Genomic DNA, 20,683 nt, shown 5'->3' on the forward strand with positions numbered 1-20,683 from the left:
CTTCCTCTGAAGTTTGCTCAATTTCATGTTCGTTGCATCGATGACACTGTCTAACCATCTCATCCTTTGCCGTCCCCATCTTCTTTGACCTTCAATCCTCCCCAGCATCAGGGTCTTCTCCAGTGAGTGCGCCCTTCTCATTTGCTGGCCAAAGTATTTGAGCTTCAGTTTCATTATCTGGCCTTCCAGGAAACAGTCAGGGTTGATTTCTTTTAGGATTGACTGATTTGATCTTCTTGCAGTCCAAGGGACTCTCAAGAGTCTTCTCCAGCCCCATAGTTCAAAAGAATCTATTCTTCGGTGCTCGGCCTTCCTTATAGTCCAACTCTCGCAGCCATACATGACTACTGGGAATACCATTGCTTTGACCATGCAGACTTTTGTTGGCAGGGTGATGTCTCTACTTTTTATCATGCTGTTTAGGTTCGCCATCGCTTTCCTCCCAAGGAGCAGGCGTCTTTTAATTTCATGGCTGCAGTCACAGTCTGCGGTGATCTGGGATCCCAGGAACGTGAAGTCTGTCACCACTTCCACGACTTCCCCTTCTATTTGCCAAGGAGTGATGGGGCCGGATGCCATGATCTTCTGAGCTCCCCTTAAAGCCCGATGGATGGAACTCGTTGTGGGACAGTGATGATTTCCACCAGCAGATGGCGCCAACCTTTGCCTAAGCAAGGGCGCACAGCTGACTAGACTCTACACAGCCTAAACTCAATATTAACTTAACAGAGTCACTTGAAAAAATACGATCCAAAGAAGTCTGCCGTTCCCAAAAAAGGTTTACAGCCTGAAAACGGCAATATACTGGCACATTAATTGAGATTTCCCACAGAGCGGCTAGGACCAAAGACCCAGCCCACCCTCCCTCCTTCTAAACTCCCCCAAGAAGCCTTACATTTTCTGAGCTGGGACCTGCTGCAGCGCAAAGCAAAGCACCCCCACCCACGTCAAGGGCCCAGCCAATGCAGCCCCCTTACCGTGATATCTAGAAATGGGAGTTTACCCTCAATTTCTTTTTCCATGGTGAACTGTATGCTCAGGTGGATGTTGTTGAGGTGGTCTAAAAACTGAAAAATCAGCAGTGGCTGAACATAGCCTAACTCAAACAGGACACAGTATCTTATTCCAAGACACTGAAATGCTGGACAACACATCCAATTACCATGTCAGATTACACAGGGAAGCCATTGAAATTCATTAACATAAACAAAATTTCAATAGGTAAAAAGAGAGTTTAAAAATGAATAGGGCGTGGTTTTCTGTCCTGAAAAACACAAAATGGTCTACATCTTACAACAGCACTACAGATAAGATTAGAATTTCGACAACCAATCCATATGCAAAAGAACCTCCTCAGGAAAGCTACTCTATTAGCATATCACAGCCTGGGAAACTCCTACAAGATAATGACTCAGCCCTACCCCACCTTCCTGAGTAGATATAAATTACCTGCCTACCATTTTTCTTCTCACCTTGATACAGCGAGTACTCTATCTTTCTGTGTTATACCTCTGAGGATGCCAGTCGCAGCTGCTGGCAAAATATCAGGTACTACAATACAAAGACCATGGCCATACAGCCCAGAAAATCTACGACGACGAATGAACTCAAGCCATGAAAGCCTTCGACAACATGGGGGGGGGGGGAATCTCATCCTTAGTTAGACTGAGGTTAATCTCATTGCTTTCTATTTCCTCTTCAAAGCGATCCTGTAGTGCAGTGTTCTCCAACCTACGGATCACAACCCAAAAGTGGGTTGCAAAGCTTGTGAATGTGGATCCCAGGCTTTTGCAGTTTTGTGAATACTCTTTCTTCAAGTGGGTTACCCATACCAACTGACTTGTGGGTCACCTGGACCAAAAAAGTTGGAAGCCATTGCTCTAAGGTAAGCAGCAACTAACACTCATAAAAGCAATTGACTGATTTGTACACATACCAGGAGGATTTTATTTAAACATATATTTGTTACACTGTTGCCAATCAATAGTTCCCTAAAACTTATTAATATCTAAAAACACGAGACAGGTATGTAATCTACTGAATGGGTTGCAAAAGCCTTTTAATAGAAAGGTCTTGCAATGCTTCTGAAAGCTGCCATGCCTCTGGAAAGCTGGTTGCAACCAAGATTCCTGGGCAACAGAAGAGCAGCCGCTATGGCTCCCTGGAAGAGCCTCTGCTTTGCATGCAGAAGGTCCCAAACTCAATCCCAGACAGCTCCAGTTAAAAAAAGATCAGGCAGTAGGTGGTGGGAAAGACTTTGCTCTGCCTGAGCGGCTGCCAGTCTGACAATACTGACTAATGGACCGACGGTCTGATTCAGTATAAGGTAGCTTCACATGTGTAAAAACCCACCCACCTATCTTTACTGTACGAGCACAGAGGACACTGAGAAGAAACTGTAATAGAACTTAAAGGAGACAAGCCTCTGACCAAATACAGCAAGCTGCCTGACGACAGACAAGTTACAGCACTGTTGGCATTTCTCTTCAGTAAACATGCAAGTACTGAGGGGTTATACAGCAAGGGCCTGTGGGCTGAGAAATGTGTGCCTCACTTCACTGCTTACGTGTTTATTGTAGCACACACCAGTGGAACATAGTGTAGGATATCTGTACCAGCGAGTGGAATTGGAACGCAGATGGGTGCTGTTCCTCTCTGTTCCCCCCAATGCTTGCTGCTCCTGGGGCAGTGCATTTTTGGACTGGAAGCAAGCCGTGTCTCATAAGAACATAAGAGAAGCCAATGTAGGATTAGGCCAATGGCCCATCTAGTCCAACACTCTGTCACACAGTGGCCAAAAATACCAGGTGCCATTAGGAGGTCCACCAGTGGAGATCTCCTAACATCTGCTCTACAGAAATGCAGCCACCATTTTGCACTACTGTTTTCCCTGTTAACTTTCACTGCTGAAAACACAGGAGTGTCAATTTGCTTGGTAATTTAGCAGCTATGACCACTGTCAAAAGAATGGGGATTATCAAGAGGGAGAAGCAACAACCTGCAAGATGGCAGAATGGACAACTAGGTTTAGGATGCTGGACGGAGGAACAGAGAATGAAAGTGCAGGGAAAGTTTGGACACTGACCTGGATTGGCAACTGCAGTTAGTGGATTTTATAATGTACTTCTTTCTTGACATTGTCTGTCAAGAGGTCACAACTACAGGCAGCCATGGGTTTTTTTCATGGGTTCTAACCCCATACTGCTTTGGTTTATCTCCTAATTTTCATACACATTTTTGTGCCTTCAGGTTTCACTTGGGATTTTGTCCCCCTTGGTTTCTTTCTGGTCCTTTTGAGACCACTTTCCCCCTGTTTTTCTGGAAGCTGATTTTGAGTCAGCTTTCTTCTCATGTGTAATGTTTCTGCTGGTTTTCTTTGTCCCACCAGAAGCTCCGTCCTTCCAATGAGTCTCCCCCTCCCCAGTGTTCTGTCATGCTTATGAGGATTGAGCTGTCATTCCACTCCATGCCTGCTCCACATCACTGGCTGCAACAGATGGATGTGGAGAAATGCACATGAGAATATCACAGCACAAGATGTTACAACATGTTTCGGTGGAGGACAAGGAGAAAATAATATGGGATGCCCTCTGCAGATGATAGCCAGTGCGGTGAAGGGGCTAGAGTATTAGAAAAAGATCTGGGAGACCCAGGTTCACATTCACACTCTGTCATGGAAGCTTGCTGGGATATCTTGGGCCAGTCACATTTTTTCAGCCTAGCCTACTTTACAGGGCCACTGTGAGAACGAAAAGGAGGAGAGGAGGGTAATGTAAGCCACTTTGGATCCCCATTGAGGAGAAAGGAGAGCGCAAATGAAATAAATATATCCTTGTGCCACATGGAATGCTGTCAATCCTGAGTTAGTGGAGATACAAACCACATGTTGTTTTTTTCATGTGTTCTGACCCCATATTGCTTTGGTTTATTTCTTAATTTCCACCCAAATTTTTGTGCCTTCAAGTTTCACTTCGGGTTTTTGTCCCCCTTGGTTTCTTTCTGGTTCTTTTGAGCCCACTTTTTCCTGGATGCTTTTCTTGAAGCTGATTTTGAGTCAGCTTTTTCCCCTCATGTAATGTTTCTGTCAGTTTTCTTTGTCCCATCCACTGTCATGGTAAACTACTCTCCCCCCAAAGATGAGTGATTTATATATTGTTGGAGCATTGTAAAAATAGGCTTAGAAGGTTCTCCGAATTCCCACCTTTCATTTTTTAAAGTAAGTCTCTTCCCCTTTCCTTGCAGAGATACAAGGGAAAAGGCATATCTCCATGAGGGAAGGGGCTAGAGACTCACTTTAAAAAAAAAGTAAAGAAGAAAGCTGGAAACCTAAGGCTACTGTTACAACATTCCAACAATAGATCAATATTTTAGTGCCGTTCTTAAAAGGGGGTAGCTATGGCACCACCGAGAACAGCACCCTCCCTTGAAAATCCTCATTACTGAAGGCATGTATGGAAGAAAAGAAACTGATATCACAACTGTGAAAATGCAGAGGGAGGGCAGTTGTGTGGAACAATTGTGTCCAGGCAGATTCCTATGCTTGTGGATCAATTCCCAAGAAAATCAGAAATCGAGCGTACAGAAAAGCCTGCAGGGAGTAGGAGGAGAATCTGGCTAATAAAATTTAATACAATTTATCAGAACAGTGGAGGGAGGAGAGATCAAGATCCAGATATGACAGGTCATGCCGGAATAAAGGCAGGCTAAAGTAACGTTCCTCCCTACACAGGAAAAAAATGCTTTGGACAGTATGAAGATTGATTTCCCTAACAACGAAGTTGTCAGTTCCTAGGGAGAAACAGAGCTGTTCAGAGAACTGACAAGCAGGCTCTCTTGGCTAGCTGCCATACAACAAAGAGTATAAAGAAAGAGGCACAACTCTTGCAATACGGATTTCTTTAGAGTCGCACAGTATGTGATACACCCACATTCTTCTGTGTGTAATAAATCAAAAAAATTACAAACACGTGCATGTTATTTGCTTAGTCTGTGTAACCAGTGTAGAAGGAGACAGGAAACACACCCTTAAAACACAACATGAAAGCTAAGCTTGTTGGGATGCCAAGTGGATACTTGATTCCTGTATTGTGTGTTGTACCATCGTGGCTGTATACAATACCTGCAGTCTGCCTAACGCTAGCAAAGAAAGCTTCATTGGCAAAGAATAAGGAGACCCTACCTTCTCTCTGCCCCATCACTACCATCATCTTTAGGTAAATTTACTGTTTCGAATATTTATACACTCCCACCAGTGTTCCCTCTAAGCTGTGGAGTCTTGTGAGCAAAAATTCTACTTTGTGAACTACTGGCATTAAAGTTGTGAGTGAGTGAGTGATCTGGCTACTGCATAAATTAGTTTGCTATGGAGCCATCCTTCCTGAGCGAAGACAAAAATGTGTGAGCCAGAGGCTAAAAAACTGTGAGCTAGCTCACACTAACTCAGCTTAGAGGGAACACTGACTCCCACTATGCCTTTGGATCTTAATCTTCAGGGCGGCTGATAAACTGAAACCAAATGGCTGCACTGAATCTGAAATACGATTTCACTATATCATTTGTATTATTTAAACATGAACCTAAAACAGCCAACATGTTTCACAGATGGTCATACAAAAGGTCCCATGCTACATACACTTGCATGACATTGTGCCCACTTATACTGGTGGGCTTTATTTCTAAGTACGTATGCATAAAACAAGACCATGTAGACACTATGTTGCATATGCAGCTATGAGTGATGGGCAGGCTTGTTCGATATTAGTGTCAGGAATTTAAGAGGCTGTACTCTGCTGAGGTATTTGTACACACTGTATACTTTCCAAATATATAATGCAAATACATATACGGACCGTGAGCAAACATTTTTAAAACCTGGAAATGAAGTTAGAGCACGCTATTAAAAACTAAGTTATCTATAAACAAGATTACTAAGGTTGTCCTTACTAGTTACTTTAAAAGTCCACCATCTTCGGCAAGGTTTGATTACACATTTGTAATACTACTAACCTCATGGAATGATGCCCCTTCCATGCTAACACAAGGTCACAGAAGTCTCATACATACAGGCATAAGAATTTTAGTCGGGTGGGCTGCCGATGTACTGGACAGCATTTAACATCATCTCGCCCACTGTCTTCTGCATAGGCTTTTAATTAAGGACCCAGGAGCAAACACGGAAGACAAAATTTTAAAGACTGCACCCCCCTCCCTTAAATGTGATGGCATGACCTTCGATTGTCAGAATGGCCTGGAATCTACCCCACCCCAATTTGCTTAGGAAGCTTCATCTTCATCTGCGGTGCCCAGAATCAGAAGAGGGCTGGGCTTTGGAGTCACCTCCAAGAAATGTCCGTCTCCATCACCATCCGGCGAAGGTTCTCGGGGTTCAGCTGTGCAGCTTGTTCCCATCTCCTGCAAGCAGTCATGGCTGTCACTGGCGGGAGACGATCCTTCAGGCTGTTCCGTAAGCCTAATTGCAGCTTGCATTTGCTCTCCTAATTCCTCTATCAGTTTCCCAGGAACAGATGTAGATTGTAAAGCAGCCTTTGATTTTTCATTACTAACATCTAACGTCAAAGTGCCTGTGTCTTGCCTTAATCCATTACAGCCAATAAGTGGGGCTGTCCTCTCCTCTCCAAGCGTGCTTTGTAAAGGATTTATTTTCCCATCTTCGCTGGCTGAGGACTCTTGTTCATCGGAATCAGAGTCTTCTGTCTCGTATGATGAAGTGCTGCTTGAGTCTTCAGAGCCACTCGCTTCTCTTTTGGAGGGAGGCGGCAGCTGCTGCTTGGAAATGTCAGCGCCGGCAGCTTTTAACTCCTTTTCTTCCTCCTCTACGAGCAGCGCTGCTGTTTCCAGCTCGTCTAGTTCAAAACCTAATTTGGCCTTACTCAGCTCTGCTTTCTGTACACGTTCAGCAAGGGCTGCCAATTTCTTTGACCTTAAAGAGAGAGAGAGAGACATAGAGAGAGAAATAAGATGCCATTTTACGATATGCTTTATTTGACAGGCTGATACGAACTCAAGGACAGTTAACACAACTGGATTCAAGATGACAAAAATAAAATGGAACTTGTCAATGACTGCAGTTCTGTTATTGGGATTACACAAAAGTTTCCTGAATATCTACAACTGGACTGTGTGTTCCCACGTATTCTCAGCAGCTGCTCAATATTATGAAATAGTATGAATACTATGAAATAGTATTAAAAGACAACTCATCTGAAACTCTGATTCGACTATATACGGGAAATGAATCTGCCTTCTGGTTTCCCTTAGCTGATTTACCTCCCCCAGTTTGCAGAAAAACTCAGGTCACAGAAACTATAGTACACCATTTCAGCTCATCTTTTTTTTTTTAGACTGCAAAGCTATAACAAGCCACGTATCCAGAATGACACAAGATTAGACAATAAGAGCAATTCTAAACAGGTCTACACCAAATCCTACTCAGGTCTATTCAGTGGGTCTTGCTTTTGGGAAAGTGTTCTCAGGAATGTACTGCGTGTAAGGCTATAGATTGCTGGTTGGTGACTTGTGGAACCAGAGATCTGCAGGTCTCTCTCTGGAAGGGGAAAAAACGTGTTGCCACTTTTTGGTTAAGTTCTAACGCCATGTCCTGCCTGCATTGCAACATATACTGCACGGGACCGCAACGTGGTGCCCATAGGCACCATAGTGCCTTCCAACAACTTTTCTGGCACCCACCAAGTGTTTTTAGGAACCAGGTGGGACCAGGTAGGGCTTTTGCCCAGCAAGACGTCTGATTAACTACTGGAGATTAGACTGGCTGTGCAGATTTTTTTAAAATGTTGCTTTGGCAGCAGCTGCCACTACAGCACAAAGATCGACACTGTGTGACTTCCAGAAAGCTTTTGATAAAATTCCTCATCAAAGGTTCCTAAGTAAACTCAGGAGTCATGGGATAAGAGGACAAGTCCTCTTGTGGATTAAAAACTGGTTGATTAACAGGAAACAGAGAGTGAGTGTAAATGGGGCAGTTTTCATAGTGGAGGATGGTAAGCAGTGGGGTACCACAGGGATCTGTACTAGGTCTGGTGCTTTTTAACTTGATTTGAAGTTGGGAGTAAGCAGTGAAGTGGCTAAGTTTGAAGATGACGCTAAGTTATTCAGGGCAGTGAGAACCAGGGGGGACTGTGAGGTACTCCAGAGGGATCTGTTGAGGCTGAACGAGCGGACATCAATGTGGCAAATGAGGTTCAACGTGGGAAAGTGCAAAGTAATACACATTGGAGCCAAAAATCCTAACTATAAATACATATAAATATGTTGATGGGGTCCAAACTGGCAGAGACTGACCAAGAGAGAGATCTTGGGGGTCGTGGTAGATAACTCACTGAAGATGTCGACTCAGTGTGTGACTGCAATTAAAAAAGGCAAATGCTATGCTGGGGATTATTAGGAAGAGGACTGAAGACAAATCAGCCAGTATCATAATGTCCCTGTATATGGTGCAGCCTCATTTGGAATACTGTGTACAATTCTGGCCACCACATCTCAAAAAAGATATGGTGTTGGGGAAAGAGTGCAGAAAAGGGCAACTAAAATGATTAAGCGGATGGAACACCTTCCCTGTGAATAAAGGTTAAAGCAGTTATGCCTGTTTAGCTTGGAGAAACGATGATAGAGGGTGACATAAAAGAGCCTTACAAACTTATGCATGGGATAGAGAAGGCAGAGAAAGAAGTACTTTTCTCCCTTTCTCACAATACAATAACTTGTGGGCACTCAATGAAATTAATGAGCAGTAAGCTTAGAGCCCTCTCATGGATCACTGCCTTGACGTGGTGAGGGGGCTTGTGTTGTTCAATGAGGCTGTGGGCTATGCCGAGGACGGCCACCCAGGATGGACAGGCCACAGCAGAAAACCCCATAACAATAGGCTAAAAGATATGATGCCGGAAGATGAGCCCCTCAGGTAGAAAAGTGTCCAATATGCTACTGGGGAAGAGCAGAGGGCAAGTACAAGTAACCCCAGAAAGAATGACGCGACTTGGCCAAAGCCAAAAGGACATTCAGCTGTGGATGTGTCTGACAGGGAAAGGAAAGTCCGATGCTGCAAAGAACAATACTGCATAGGAACCTGGAATGTAGGATCTATGAATCAAGATAAGCTGGATGTGGTCAAAAATGAGATGGCAAGACTGAACATCGACATCTTGGGAATCAGCGAACTAAAGTGGACGAGAATGGCCAAATTTAACTCAGAGGACAATTATATCTACTACTGTGGCCAAGAATCCCATGCTGGAGAACACTTTTGAGAGTCCCTTAGACTACAAGGAGATCAAATCAGTCAATCCTAAAGGAAATCAAACCTGACTGTTTCCTGAAAGGACTGATACTGAAGCTGAAGCTCAAATACTTTGGCCACTGTTAGCCAAGCTGCCTTTATTTCTTTATTTCTATGAATATTAAATGGCAATAGGCTTTAATTATGGGACCAATAACCTGTGTATATGGGAGTCTGTTACTCCAGAGCCCAGAAATAGACACTAAGGCTAGTTCTTCAAAGCAGTGATTTCTTTACTTAAGAAGATTTTCACACACACAATAAAAATCAACCACAGAGACAAGCAATACAGGTCTAGGAACTTAGATAGAAAGGTACATAGACGTTTGCATTAGCAGGAGGTATCACTGATGGGGTGATACGTTACCTGTCCGACGTGGTGAGTTGACTCTGCAGCAAAATAGGATGACAAATATGGGAAGGGGATTGTGAATTGACCAGCAACACACGTGGAAGGTTCCAAACAGTGGTAAGAATAGAACCAGCAAGATAGGGTGGCGTTACAAAGGTAAGAAGCGAGAGAGCGAGCAATGGGATGGTGCTCTCCTTTTATACCCTAAAAGTAACCTCAGGCTGATGCCTCCTGGTCACATAGTCCCCAGGAAGACACTAGAAAAATCTAGCTGTTAATGGGTCAGGAAAAGGGATTAATCGCTGGGCAATTGAAATAATGGTTGACTAATAGTGACACCTCTTCGTGGGACAGAGAGAGACAAAAGAGAGAAAAGAATAGTAATGTTCCCGCCCCATTGCCGGTGGTTGGTCTTAACATTCCGATGGTTAACAGCTGCATTATCTGGATGGGCAGCTGGAGGACGTGACTGCTTGTCAATCTCATTATGGAGTAAGTTCTTTTGTTTAGGTTGAAGAGGAGTACGTGCTACATCTGGTGGTGTTAATATGTAGAGGTGGGGGGGAGGTGCCTTCGTGATGGAGAAGAGACCTTTTCATGGTGCCTGTGCAGGAAAGTCCTGGTTCCCTTTGCACAGCATGGGTTTTCTTAGTGAACTGCTGCTGGTTCTGTGTATTTGCAGAGTCAGGGAGGCTGGCTCGCCTTCTGGCACATGACTGCAGAGGCTGCAGAGATGCAGGAGTGAGAGACATCGGGTATTCCATGGGTCCACGTCTGGCTTGGCATGTTGCTTCAGAGGAAGGTTTCCCTTGGCTGGGCACATGCCTACATTCTAGTAGACTGGCACTATCTCATGGCTACCGTTCAGTCCATTGCCATGGCGCACTCGTTTCACAATCCAAGGTGTAGATGGAACACTATGTCTGGGGCAGTGACGCTCTGTATTCTTGGCGCTTGGAGGGCAACAGGGGGAGGGCTTCTGGAGTTCTGACCCAGCTGGTGGACTTCCCCTGGATGGCATCTTGGGTTTGGCCACTGTGTGACACAGAGTGTTGGACTGGATGGAACATTGGCCTGATCCAACGTGGCTTCTATTCAATGCTCCCTCTAAGCTGTGGAATCGTGTGAACAAAAATTCTACTTTGTGAGCTACTGGCATTAAAATTGTGAGTGAGTGATTTAGCTATTGCATAAATTAGTTTGCTCTGCGGCCATCCTTCCTGGGGCCTTCCTAAAAACTGTGAGCTAGGTCACACCAACTCAGCTTAGACGGGACACTGCTTCTGTCATGGTCTTAAAGTTAAGCTGTGGCAATCATTTGGTGGGTAGCTCTGCCTTTTGACATAGCCATTTTGTTGTTATGGCCATCATGCTGTGTCAGAATTCCAAATGTGCCCAACAAGATCAAAAAGGTTGGGGACCCTTGGTCTACTGGATGAAAAAAGAGCATTTGGACTCACAGAACACATTCACTTGGCCATTCAAACCGCCACCATGTCATTTGAGATAAACAGAGTAACTTTTTGATTCTGTGGCTGGAGATTAAACACTTTTTATACAAAGAAGTCATGGGGGGGGGAGTGTGAGGTTCATTTCAGAAGAAGAACTGCTTGGAAATGTAGTGGCAATAAACAGTCACAAAGCCTATTTCATTGTTATGACCTTTAGGAGGTTTCCCACCAATGTAATCAGCACAAAGCAAAATATGGCTCAGCGGGTAGCACTAACTCTTGTCCCCAGTACTGGGGCAGACAGTTCAAGCATAAATGGAGGATTTGAAGCTCTGTGTAATCATAACGTATGAATTTTTTGCTGCTGTTCCCTACATTTCTTTCTTCAAATTAGTGCCTCTTATTCCAGAACATTGATCAATGGATACATGCTTCATGCTACCATAGAACAAAAAGAGATGTTACTCCAGGTCCTAAAACATGCTTGTTTCTGTGACACTGATATTCCGGAAACTATAGTTTAGTAAAATATCAATAATTTCTATACTTAAAAGCTGGACAATGTATTCATTTAAATCAATAGTTTCAAACTCAGTATGGGCTACAGTTCAGCGAGGATTTATGCAAAGTCTGTGAAATTAAGAAACGAGGGCCACATTCATAAGAAAGAGACATAACTTGCAGTGATGAAAACCATGGTTGTGAGGGTAAAATACAAGAGGGGAGAGAACAATGTTGTAGGCTGCTTTCGGTCCCCAGGGGTGTCAAACTCATTAGTTATGACGGCTGGATTTGACATAGATTGGACTTATTCAGGCCGGGCCATGTGTGTCATAAAATGTAATGCCAGGTAGCAGAGATATAAACTTTATAAAGGACACAGACAAACACAATTATAGCAGCTATTCCATTGGAGCCCCACATTAGGAGGGTGTGTGTGCTGCAATTAATATTTCTCTGCAAAACTGAAGTTCCTGGAGTTTGTTGAGCTCTATATTTTAACTGTGGTTAGTCCCAAACCTTCCCCAACCATTAAAAATGTAAACTACAAATATAGAAGAGAAGAAGAAGAAGAGATTGGATTTATACCCCACCCTTCACTACCCAAGGGAGTCTCAGAGCAGCTTACAAACTCCTCTCCCTTCCCTCCCCCTCCCCACAACAGACACCCTTGTGAGGTAGGTGGGGCTGAGAGAGCTCTGACAGAAACTGTTCTTTTTCAAGAACAGCTCTGACAGAACTATGGCTTGCCCAAGGTCATCCAGCAGCTACAAGTGGAGGAGTGGGGAATCAAACCCGGTTCTCCCAGATTAGAGTCCGTGCACTTAACCACTACACCAAACTGGCTCTGAGCCTAGGTCTGAGCCTAGGACCCAGGGGAAGAACATGAAATGGTTGAGCATTCCAAGCACACACACACACACACACACACACACACACACACACACCGGTCTACTCAGAATGGCAGTGGCTCTCCACGGTCTCAGGGTTTTTTACAGGGTGGCTTGTGATAATAATGTTGGGTGTCCTCTTCAGCACTTGTTCTGCTATTATTCCTTTGGAGCTCCACATTATGAGGGGTGTATTTGTTAAAACTAATATTTCTCTGCAAAACTGGAGTCCTTTGAGTTTGCAGAACTATATATTTTAACCCTGGCTGGTCCCAAACTTCTCCCAACACACACTTAAAACGTGCCTACCTAAATTGGAAAGGTGGGTGTGCTCTTTGCTCAGAGGCAGCCCCACCCTCTGCTGTTTATACTCAAGGCAGCTCATGCTCAGAACAGTGAGGATCGGCAGGGGAGGGGAAAGAGAAGAGAGCCCCACTCCCAGGCCATGTTAAAGGCCTGGACGGGCCGGTTCCAGCCCGTGGGCCATAGGTTTGACACCCCTGACATAAGGTATCAGATCCGTGCTCCATTCGCTACTGTCATCTTTGTCTCACAGCAGCTTTACCAATTTCAGGCAGGGATCTGTCCTTGCCCTGGTACTGGAAATCCTTTAACTTGAAGTATCAGGGCCAGAACTTGGAACCTTATATACGAGCTCCACCACTGAGCTGCAGCCATTCACCTGACATTCTTATAATAGGGACTGAGTTAAAAAGTTCTTCTGGAACATTTTGTTAGATGCCACCTCCCCGTCTGGAATGAAGGTAATTTGGAAAGGGGTGAGAAAGTCTCAGAAAAGCCATTCAGTTGTCCCCAACCTTTCAACATGCCTTTAAATAAAATTCCTTTAGGAGATTAAAAAAAAATGCAGTGTGTTGTACTGAGTAATTATCCCCCTTGGGGACTAAAATATAAAGATCTTGAAAACCATTCAGCTGAGAGAACAGGCACTTTAACTTTCGCCTCACAGGAGTCATGTATTACATTATCAGCTGCTCGCTTTGGTGTCATTGTGTCATGCCTTGCAGGTTAGCAGGGTTTGGCAGAGGAAATGAAACCCAGTCAGTTACGGCAGGATTTATAGCAGACCTGCTGTTGCAGGAAGTGGTGAAAAGTTGATTGATAGCCTGAGACAAAACTCTACGGCAGAAAAAAAGCACGGATATATGTCTGCTGTTTATACCTGGTTTCCCTTTTCTTCTCCCTCCCTCCCACATATTTCATGAAACTGTAGCTTTTTTTGTTCTCTATAGCAAAAAAAAAAAAAAAATGTACAGTGCACATTTCTCGTAAAGAATATAGTGAATCTTCAACACTTGCAGGCATTTTCCCCTTCTTTATGGCCACTGCTTTGCTGTACGCTCTAGGATAGTTGACTGGTCTTGCTAACTGACCCAGAGTATATTTTTCAAAAAAAGACTTTCTTAATTTCAACAATTAAACAGGTAAAGTTATTAATTATATAACTTCTTTCAAAAGATCACACACGTGTGTATTGATATGTCTGTCAACAGAAGAGTGTGTAGGTCACAAATTTCAATTCAATTACCTTTATTGGTGTTGACATTAAAAAGAGTAATATATAAAAGATAAGGTAAAGAATGAATACCAATCAAAGAGAAAAAAACATTCTAAGATAGTTATAATCAATGTAAAATAGTCTCAGTTTCATATCTCCTGAAAACAAGTTTTGTACTACAATACTGTACTACGAATAAAAAGAGCAGTCTGCAAGAACTCTGCCACAGAAACGGTTATATTTTCATCATCGCTGTTTAGCAAATAAAGCAATCTGTGTGAGTCAGGAAGCTCTCTGATACTACCAAGTAATGACGATACCAAGTAATGGCATTCCAATAACACGCGAGACACCGTTTCAACTGACCCGCTTGCACAGGGGCATAGTCTATTTTAAAAAGGGATACTATTAAACCTCCCAGTTAAGATGGCTGAAAGGAGAGCATTGAACCTGGCAGGTGAAAAGGTTCTATGTAACGCTGGAGTCTGAAGTTGGTGAAAATAGCTAGCAGGATGATCCACAGTGGGCAATATCCCATGACTTAGAGGCAGGTCACAAATTGTTTAATCCATGATAAAATGGTCCTATATAAAACCTTTGGCCCCGTTCACACGCCGAATTTGCTGCGGGAGAGCCATGATTGAATGGCACAGTTTCTGGGCGCGATCACACCGCAACATCTGGCAAGTGGAGCGCACCCGTGGTCAACCCGTGGCGTACTGCCGAAAATGCGCAATAAAAAACTACCTGGTCAAAGGTACTAGCAACCGGTTTGCCACGGGCTACCTCCGGACTCCCTTGGTGTGATTGCGCCAGCACGCCGCTTTCCCCTCCAGCCCCTCGTTGACGCGCAGACACAGAGGGAAGGAACCGTGGCATGCCGCCAACACGTGGGATTGCATTCTGGCGCGTTAAATTGCAGCAGCGCAAACAGCCATGCCTCCCCATGCGTTATCTGGCCCGTGTAACCGGGGCCTTTAAATTGCAAAATCCAGCACGTGCAGAAGCTCCATGAGAATAAGAGAGAGACAGTAAACTGTGCCATTATGGGATGTTTGTTGGCAATTTTAAAATCCAGCTGCAATTTCTTTTTTTTAAAAAAAAACAAAGCTAGGTAAAAGAATATTTATATGGTTCTCCGACTTAATGGACAATACCTATGTCATTGCTACGTCGGAATTTACCAATATAACACAACTAGAATAGGTCAAGATGGGTAGCTGTGTTAGTCTGTCTGTAGCAGTGAAAAAAGAGCAAGACTCCAGCAGCAGCTTGAAGACTAACTAAATTTCGTGAGTTACTGTTCACGTCTTCAGATATAGCAGTGACTCACGAAAGCTCATGACCTGCCACAAATTTTGTTAGTCTTCAAGCTGCTGCTGGAGTCTTGCTCTTTTCCACTACAACTTGAATGTCTGCCATTCTACAGGGTTCTGAGAAAATACTTTCCAGTGATGTTCGCATGATCTTTTCTTAGTGTAACATGTGGGGAAGTGCCATAAGGATGAGAGGCTACAAACTCCAATGTGCTCAGAGAAACAGACATCCACAGCTTTCTAGAGACAAGCACTATGTTATCAGAATGAGTATTACACATGTTTGGCTATCAGCCAGATCAGCAAACTTCAGAACTCCAGAAGCATTAGAGCCGCTCACAGCTCTGGCAGGGAGCCAAGGCACACGTATTCATTCAAACAAAATTGCTCGCATACATTTTCAAAGATGTGGAAGTCATAGCTTGTATTCAAACTGTGTTGCAGGACACAGCCCTGAGACGGTAACAAAAGCAGGGTATACCATAAAAATCTGTCTAGAAAAAACTAGCATGTCAAGTCATACAAGAGTCCCTTCTGAGTAAGACCCTTTTCCCTAACAAGAATAGGCAAAGCAGTTGCTGCAAATGCAGCACAAGCCTACAGCAAAGCTGCTGGAATGAACAGTCTAACAAAGGCAGTTTATGTCATCAGGAACTGCTCTTGGTTTGCAATCCCCAGAAAGAAGAAACCTTGTCAGAACAAGCTTCTTGATACTGAAAGAGCGTACCTTCTAGCAAATGCATTCCCCAGGCTAACAATATAACACATAAGAAAAGTAATGCACGTCTTGTATTGTTAACCTGGGAAATGCATTTCACGATGCCCACTTTATGCTTTGTGGAAAATAGTAACCTAATATGACAGCAAACACATTCAATCAATTGCAGACAAATCTCCAGCAACTTGCCTACTGTACCTTTTTTGGAGGGGGGGGGAGACCCGTCATCTTTGTTTTTGGAAATGATCCATGCATCCCATCTTGCCTGCACCAGCACTTGCTCTGTTCCCCCCATCCACTGGATTTTCCAAGCTCCTTCTGGAAAAATCTTCTTTGTCATATTTATCCCTAGGATTTTTATTGTCTTCCCTGAGCAGTGCATTTTCTGCTATCCTACTGAATCAGACCGTTAGTACTCCTGAACTCAGCAGTTCTCTCTTTCCTGATGATTTATTTCAGTTCTCTCTCTCTCTCTCTCTCTCTCTCTCTCTCTCTCTCTCTCTCTCTCTCTCTCTCTCTCTCTGTACGGAAATACCAAAAAATAAATAAAAATCAAACATACATTTCTGATTGCAGGCAAACAAAATTGTAGCATGAAAAGGCTTTAAAGGCCTTGTGACAGCAATATCATGCCTCCACCCATAGGTAAAGGTAAAGGTTCCCTTGCTCGAAAGCCAGTCGAATCTGACTCTAGGGTTGCGGTGCTCATCTCCGTTTCAAAGACGAAGAGCCAGCGCTGTCCGAAGACGTTTCCGTAGTCATGTGGCTGGCATGACTAAACACCAAGGCGCACAGAACGCTGTTACCTTCCCACTGAAGTGGTACCTATTTATCTACTTGCAATTTCTTGCTTTCGAACTGCTAGGTTGGCAGGAGCTGGAACTAGAGACGGGAGCTCACTCCGTCTTGCGGCACCCGGGTCTCGAACTGCTGAACTACTGACCTTCCACAGCCTGCAGTTCAGCGTCTTAACCACTTGAGCCACTGCAGCTCCAGGCTCCACCCATAAACCACTGCAAATTCAGAGCAAGATCTTAGGGAAGTGGATACAAACGTTTTGCAAAGACAGATTACAGAAATAAATTTATATACTCCTGATATATTCCCCTGCTAGGCCAATCTTGTTAGATCTTGGAAGCTAAGCAGGGTCGGCCCTGGTTAATATCTGGATGGGAGGCTACTAAGGAATACCAGGGTCTCTGTGCAGAGGGCAGGCTATGGCAAGCCACCTTTGAAGGTCTCTTGCCTTGAAAACTCTATGGGGTCACCCTAAGTCAGCTGCGACTTTAAGGGCTCTTTCCACACACACACACCCTTATAATATCCTACTTTTCAAAACATGCCTCAAATCTCATCAAACCTTAACTTACATCTTTTGGATCACCTGTTTGTAATGGGAGCAGCCTAACAGCACAATCTTGACCGGACTTGGAAGATAAACAGGATCAGCCACGGTTAGTACCAGAGTTCCCTCTAAGATGAGTTAGTGTGAGCTAGCTCACAATTTTTTAGCCTCCAGATCACAAATTTTTTTCTTAGCCCAGGAAGGACGGCTCCAGAGCAAACTAATTGATGCAGGAGCCCAATTGCTCGTTCACAACTTTAAGGTCAGTAGCTCACAAAGTAAAATTGTTGCTCACAAGACTCCACAGCTTAGAGGGAGCATTGGTTACTACGCTTAGTACAGGAGACCGACAAGGAAGACTAAGGTTGCAAGGCAGAGGAAGGCAATGCCAAACTGCCTCTGGTCACTTCTTGCCTGGAATCCCCATGGATAGGGTTGCCATGGTTCCATTGTGACCTGATATCACACTATCATCATCATCATCATCATCATCATCATCATCATCATCATCATCATCATCATCATCATCATCATCATCATCATGCCAACTAGTTATGGCCTAACCAGTCAAAGACCAGTCTTTACTACTACCACCACTACTACTTCTATTTATGAATTGTCACAGGCATATATTTAACTGGTAGATGGTGTTCTGAAATTCAAGATCTAGCCAAGTTCCTGGGAATTACAGATATATTTTCGCAGGATTCTTGCTGTTCCAAGCAACAGTGTCTTCTGGAACTGAGCTGGTGTTATTTGCTCAATGCCCAGAATGTCCAGGTGTTTCTTGAGACTCCTAGGCACTGCTCCAAGGGCTCCAATGACAACTGGCACGATGGTCACCTTCTCCCAGAGATGCTCTAACTCTATTTGTACGTCTTGGTATTTTGTGGTCTTCTCCTGCTTTCTTTTCTATTCTGTTGTCTCCTGGGATTGCCATGTCAATGATCCAAGCCTTATTTTTCATTTTCTTCTACACCTGTACATCAGCAGTGTTATATTCCAGGCGTTATGTGTTGCAACTGGAAGTCCCAAAGAATCTTTGTTTCGTCATTCTCCATGATCTTGGCTGGTTTGTGTTCCCATTAATTTCTGGCTGACAGTAAGCCATACTTCTCGCAAAGATTCCAGTGCAACATAGCTGAAACTCTATCTTTCAGGCTGGGAGCTTGGAAGGATTCATATTTTACTACTGTTTTTTTTAAAAAGTTTTTACTACTAGCGACTTTTTACATTTTACCCCTTCTGGAGATTAGGAACCCCCCCCCCCCTTTGCTTTTTGCTAATGTAGAAATCATGTTTTCCTAGATACTCAGGGAGATCCGAAGAAGATGAGGAAGAGGAGGAGGAGGAGGAGATTGGATTTATACCCCACTCTTTACTACCCAAAGGAGTCTCAGAGCAGCTTAAAATCTTCCCCCTTCCCCTCCCCATAGTGGACAACCTGTAAGGTAGGTGGGGCTGAGAGAGCTCTCAAGAACTGTCCTTGAGAGAACAGCTCTGAAGAACTTAAGACTGACCCAAGGTCACACCAGCAAACCCAGTTCTCTCAGATTAGAGGCCACACTCCTAACCACTACACGACTCCTGCCTTGTCTGGGGTGTTTTTCTAGCTTTCGTCATATACACAGGGAGCAGCCAATTTACAATTAGATATAGCAGTAACACAGCTTGGATAGTTCTGCCAAAATCTTCTTGCATAATGTCTCAGCCAACAGCTCAAAAACCACACGATAAAAATTTTACAGAGTTCTAAAAAAAGGGAAGTCCACCTGGATCAAACACATAAGACCTATTGCTTTCTTCCAAAAAAAGAGCAATTAATAGTCCTCTAAGTGGGTTAGTACATATTCCCAGAAGACCAATGATTCCAGCTGAACTGCATGTTACAAAGAACACAAGTTGCCATGCAAAACAGCAGCCCATATGGAATTCCCAGTCCCTCTGCCCCTCCCTATTAGTGCAAATGGGTAAGTAAAACTGAACTGTAGTGGTGGAGATGGCAGTAGCAAGACAAGTTAACAAAAAAGATGCTTGGAAGAGATGATCTTGCTTGGAACAGTTACTTCTACAGCATCAGCTATTCAGGTCTTCCCCCAGCCCTGCTACCCAAGACTCTTTGTGAGCTGGAAGCCCCAGGAATGGAACCTGGAATCTTCTGTATACAAAGGGCATGCTTAGGGAATGACAGTCCCTCCCCTAGGGCTATACAAAGACTTCGGGGACCTGTTCAACAGGCCCTGCCAATCCATAATTTTTTTTTGTAAAGAAAAAGACCGCAACTGCATAGTGTCTTGAAATCTACTTGCCAACTTAAAAGGAAAGCTCATTAACACTTCAGACAGGCCTATGCCAAAGGAGAAAAACCAAGTCAAATTGCAGGAAGCACAGCACAGGCAGCTTCCCAAGAGGGACTCTGAGAGGAGGGAGGCATTGTTCAATAATTTTTACAAGTGAAAGAAGAAAAGCAAAATAAGGTGGAGTATGGATGCAGCCCCAGGCAGTTAACCAGGCAACAAGAAAAGAAAAGGAAAAGAATAGAATGAAGGGAAACAGAGGGGCACAGGGACCTGGCAAACATACCCTGAAGTTTTAAAGCTCTTTTGATAAGCATTTAATTCAGGAAGATTAAAGTCACTCATTTTAATTATCCCGTATGATTAATTGAGTCTCACGATTACATTAAGGTGTGCTCATACAGTAAGTACATTTATAGTAATGATAGCTTATTATTATGCCAAGAGTGATCCTACATAAACAAGCATAATAAGGCTTTTTCAAAGTGTTGCTCGTGGTAATTATCAGTTGTCGTAGTGCCAACTGCTTAAGGAAAATGTTTAATTGCAAGCTAAATTGATCGTATGCATGTTTTTATTTAACACACAGCTTCGGGGAACAGACAAAGCAATGGAGGCAGCAACCCAGAAATTGCCCACACACCTGGAGTGACAATTCACAGACAGAACTACTATTGCAAGGTTAGTAGCTGCCCTCCCCCCCCCCATTTTCCTTTTATTTAGCCTCCTAAATTTTGTCCAGACAAGTCTTAAGCTTCCACTATTTTCAGAAAGGCTTTTGATAACTGGCAGACAAAAAGGGGGGGGGAGGGGGAGAGCAGAATTTACATGTTTATTTCCTTGTCTCATGCAACTCCAGTAAAACTTAACCAGAGAAGCAGAGCGGGGTTTGATGTAAAACATTTACCTGCATAAGAACATATCAGAATGATTCCTGCCAGGCACGTCAGAAAGACACGTGGATGTGGCATTTATCACATG

At 43.8% G+C, this 20,683-nt stretch overlaps 1 protein-coding gene across 1 annotated transcript in view; it reads right to left on the reverse strand.

The window, feature by feature from the left end:
• Positions 1–5,744: 5,744 nt before the first annotated feature.
• SHQ1 (SHQ1, H/ACA ribonucleoprotein assembly factor) overlaps positions 5,745–20,683 on the reverse strand; it is a 103,676-nt gene continuing 88,737 nt past the window's right edge. The window contains exon 11 of the mRNA XM_015429517.1: positions 5,745–6,940. Within this exon, the coding sequence (XP_015285003.1) occupies positions 6,274–6,940 (667 nt within the window). The 3' untranslated portion in view covers positions 5,745–6,273. The remainder of the gene's footprint in view (positions 6,941–20,683) is intronic.

The sequence above is a fragment of the Gekko japonicus genome, unplaced genomic scaffold, assembly GCF_001447785.1.
Source record: "Gekko japonicus isolate JY-2015 unplaced genomic scaffold, Gekko_japonicus_V1.1 scaffold852, whole genome shotgun sequence".
Classification (NCBI taxonomy): Eukaryota; Metazoa; Chordata; class Lepidosauria; order Squamata; family Gekkonidae; genus Gekko; species Gekko japonicus.